Source organism: Helianthus annuus, chromosome 17 (assembly GCF_002127325.2).
Source record: "Helianthus annuus cultivar XRQ/B chromosome 17, HanXRQr2.0-SUNRISE, whole genome shotgun sequence".
NCBI classification, from domain to species: domain Eukaryota; kingdom Viridiplantae; phylum Streptophyta; class Magnoliopsida; order Asterales; family Asteraceae; genus Helianthus; species Helianthus annuus.
The window spans coordinates 58,417,039-58,420,658 of NC_035449.2; the positions used below are offsets into that span (position 1 = coordinate 58,417,039).

At 42.4% G+C, this 3,620-nt stretch overlaps 1 protein-coding gene across 1 annotated transcript; it reads left to right on the top strand.

Moving 5' to 3' along the window:
• The first annotated feature begins 514 nt into the window (after window positions 1-514).
• LOC110922059 lies at window positions 515-3,381 on the top strand. Its single transcript, XM_022166381.2, has 2 exons — window positions 515-751; window positions 1,084-3,381. Exon 2 carries the CDS (start codon window positions 1,087-1,089, stop codon window positions 2,797-2,799), a length of 1,713 nt encoding a protein of 570 aa, XP_022022073.1. The 5' UTR covers window positions 515-751; window positions 1,084-1,086; the 3' UTR covers window positions 2,800-3,381.
• Window positions 3,382-3,620: the final 239 nt, after the last annotated feature.

A 3,620-nucleotide genomic window follows, 5' to 3' on the forward strand; every position in this document is an offset into this window, starting at 1 on the left:
GGGGGTAGGGTGATTTTTCCAAGTTTTTGAAATAATTAAAAAAAACATAAAAAATCGAAAAATTTAAAAAATCTAAAAATTTGGTCACATACACCTCAAGTTTTAGCAAAATGTGGATGCCCAGTGTCCACCGTAAATTACGGTGGAGCCGTAATTTACGGTGGTTGTTAAAAAATTGTGGATTTTTATGGTACAAACCTACTGGATTACGGTGAGAATTGAAGTTCAGAGATTACCGTAAATTACGGTATTACCGTAATTTACGGTGGAGTATAAATTTTTTTGGGTTTTACGGTATTTCTCTCCTGATTTACGGTACACATTTGGCATTCAGGTCTCACCGTAATTTACGGTGAGACCGTAAATTACGGTACGCGGAAAAAACATGTCGGTCGATTGAGTTCCGTGTCTACATAAAAAAAAAATATAAAAAACCGAAAACAAACAAGCTGGTCACGTGATTAAACCCCAACCACTCATTTATTCTTCACCTTTCCACCAACTTCTTCTTCTCCAAGAACCCTCATCTTTCTTCTTCTTCCACCTTCTTTCTTTCATCAAATCTTCAATACTTGCCCAAATCAAGTGTGGTTTTGGTCTAAATCGACTAATTTTTCACAAGCTTCGTGATTGTGAGGAGGAATTCCAGAGAAAACGCGATTTTGGGGTCAAAGTTTAAAACCCTAGGTTGAGATAATTTGGGGGTTTTGGGATTTTTAGTTTCACAAGCATCCTTTCATCTCCAAACAAGGTATGAACACTTATTTTGCTATATTATAGTGATGCATTGCGAAAAACGAGGTGATTTAGGTTATATGTTCTTGCCCACTTGCTTGTTGCTAGGATATGAGTATGGAATTGTTATTGAACATGGTTGATGGTTGTAGATGTAGGAATTATGGTTAAAGTAGTGAACTTTTGGGATGCTCTACATTGTAGAGACACCATGCCCAATTTTTGACAAATTCTTGATACACTTTGGGTTCACTAACATCTACAACCATGGCAACAAGCAAGTGTGGGGATGATTTGTGAAGAGAATGTTAATTTTTGTGTTGTTTTGTTGTTTCTTCATGTGTGTAGGAAATGGCAAAGACAAAGGAAAAGCCGGGTTCAAGTTCATCCTCATCAAGGAGCAAGGGTAAGGAAAAGGAGCAACCATCAAAGAAGAGGCAATACATGGGTAGGGTAAGCGAGAGTGAAAGTGAAGAAGAGGAAGAGATGGAGTTAGACCCAAGTGACAAACCGGTGTGGAATTCGGGGTCATTGGATGACCAACCCGACATCTGGCAGCCAACCCTTTATAACGACTGCATGAACAAGTTAAAAAATAAAGCAGCCGCATTCATCTGTGAAAGAGAGGTTGATGAACCTCAGTTGGGCCAGTTCGGGGTGTATGACAAGTTCCGTGCTTTGGGTTGGGAAGGAGCACTCAAGTGTTGGGATAAGGATAAGAGCAATTTGTTTATGACTGAAATTCAGGAGTGGATGGCAACACTTAAGTGTCACAACTTTCACAGGCCATCGCAAATGAAGTTGATTGGGAAGGTACACGGGGTGCCAGTTGAAATGTCATTCGATACGTTGAAGAAGTTGGGAAAATATGATAGTCTTCCAGCTAGGGAGTACATGATTCCCACGCTTGATGACTTATTGCTCAAACCCGAGAAGCATGTGACATGGAACAGTATGTTGGCGGATTTGTTTTTGCCCGGTAGGTACGGTGGCGTGTTATACCGAAAAAATCTGAAGATAGAAGCCAAGCTCTTGCATACGATCTGTTTACTTAATGTCATCCCAAGGAGAGGGGATAAAGAGCAGGTGAGGTTTCCAGAGATACCTGTTCTGTATTCATTGATGCATGGATCCCCACGCTTTCCAATCCGCTACCTGATTATGCACCATTTGTGGATATGCCGGAACAAATACGGGAGAGACATTGTCCCGTACTGTCGCATCATAACGGGTTTAATGAAGCAGCAGAAGGCACTCACATCGGAAGACCGGGGTTTAACGAAAAGGCACTTGCCTTTTACTTTGGATAGGTTGGGAAACGTTTGGACATACACTCAGTCTGAACGTTATCACAAGCTGAAATCGGAGGGTCAACGGTGGAGGGCGTTGAAATTAGGTGCAAGGGAGTTGTTACCGGGAGAACCGGATGAACCTGAGAGCGATGAAGAGTTAGTTCTGAGTGGGGATGATGATTACGCAGACGAGCCACCGGGTGGTGCAAATGTTGGTTTTGGGGCTGTTCATGGTGGTCATGGTGGTACGTTTTACGACTACGCGCAGCAACCATATGAGCCGGGGTGGGCTTATAGTGGTTCAATGCAGGAGGTGATCGAGAGCCAACGCCCGCCGGCGGCTGTTTTTGATACTTGGTCGGGTTCAGAGAGGTCATTATTTGATCAAGGCACGCGGAATAGCGCTAGTATTGAGCGGGCGCTTAAGCATAGTTTTGACCGACAAGAATCGTGGAACCGTACATTCGCATATTCGCAAGAGGTGGAAGTGAATAACCGATATCACGATGATCAGATGAGGCGAATGCATACGGACTGGCATGCTGGGAGGCCGGTGGTTGAGGATCCACAACATGTGGATTATGCCTCATTGCCACCGTATGATGGCAGCGTTTCATATGCGACCCCACAGCTCCACCATTCTCAGTGGCTCGATCCACGACGGCAAGAGGGACCACAACAAGAGGGAAGCAGTAGCGGCTCGTTCGGGTTTGGAGAGTGGAACGATATGATGTCGTCCATCTTTGGGCCCCCAGGACCGCGTTATTATTGATCAGGTGGTATTCTCTCTCTTGTATAGTTTGTATATATTTTTTGATTTATGTTGATTATGGTGGGAGGATGGGTGGTGATTGATCATATGATTGATTGTTGGGTTTGGTTGGTTGGTGGTGTTATGTTTAAAACGAAAAACATAAAAAAAATATAAAATGAAAAAAATACAAAAAGAAATTTGGGGTTTGAGATAAAAGCTTTTCGTGGATATTGATTGAGGTAGTGATCAAAACCTCCCAAAGCCATACATTGGGGACAATGTATCCCAAGTGTGGGGATGGGGGGGATTTTTTGAAGATTTTTGAAAAATTTTAAGCCGAGCAAAACAATGTGAAATCTTGTCGCCTTAATTTATCCCCAAGTCAATGCACCGGCAACCCTTATTACCCTTTTCATTCTTGGTGAGAGTTGTAGCCACACGTGTATATAAATAATCTTTGATGAGAGTGGCTACGGGTGGGGGTGCGTTAGATCTTGTGCTTGAATGCAATTTGAATCCTTTGTTAGACATGAATGTAGAAAGGATAAGGGCATTAGGTAGCCTCGTCGTTGGTGTGAGCGAGTGTGGGATTTGGGGGGTTGGACCTCATAAGTTATATATATGAGCATGGTAGTGAGAGGGGCGGGGGTTTGGTCATTTAGTTGCCCAATTTTGTGCCTAAAGCCTATCATTTGTTTCCCCTAGCTACTTACTTGAAAATGTACCCAAATTTGACCCGGTCTTATAGCATTAGTGATATAATTAGTAGTTTTGTGAGTTTGAAGTAGTCATGGTTAATGTATTATCATATTGCTTCTTAAAAAAAAAATGAAAGAAAA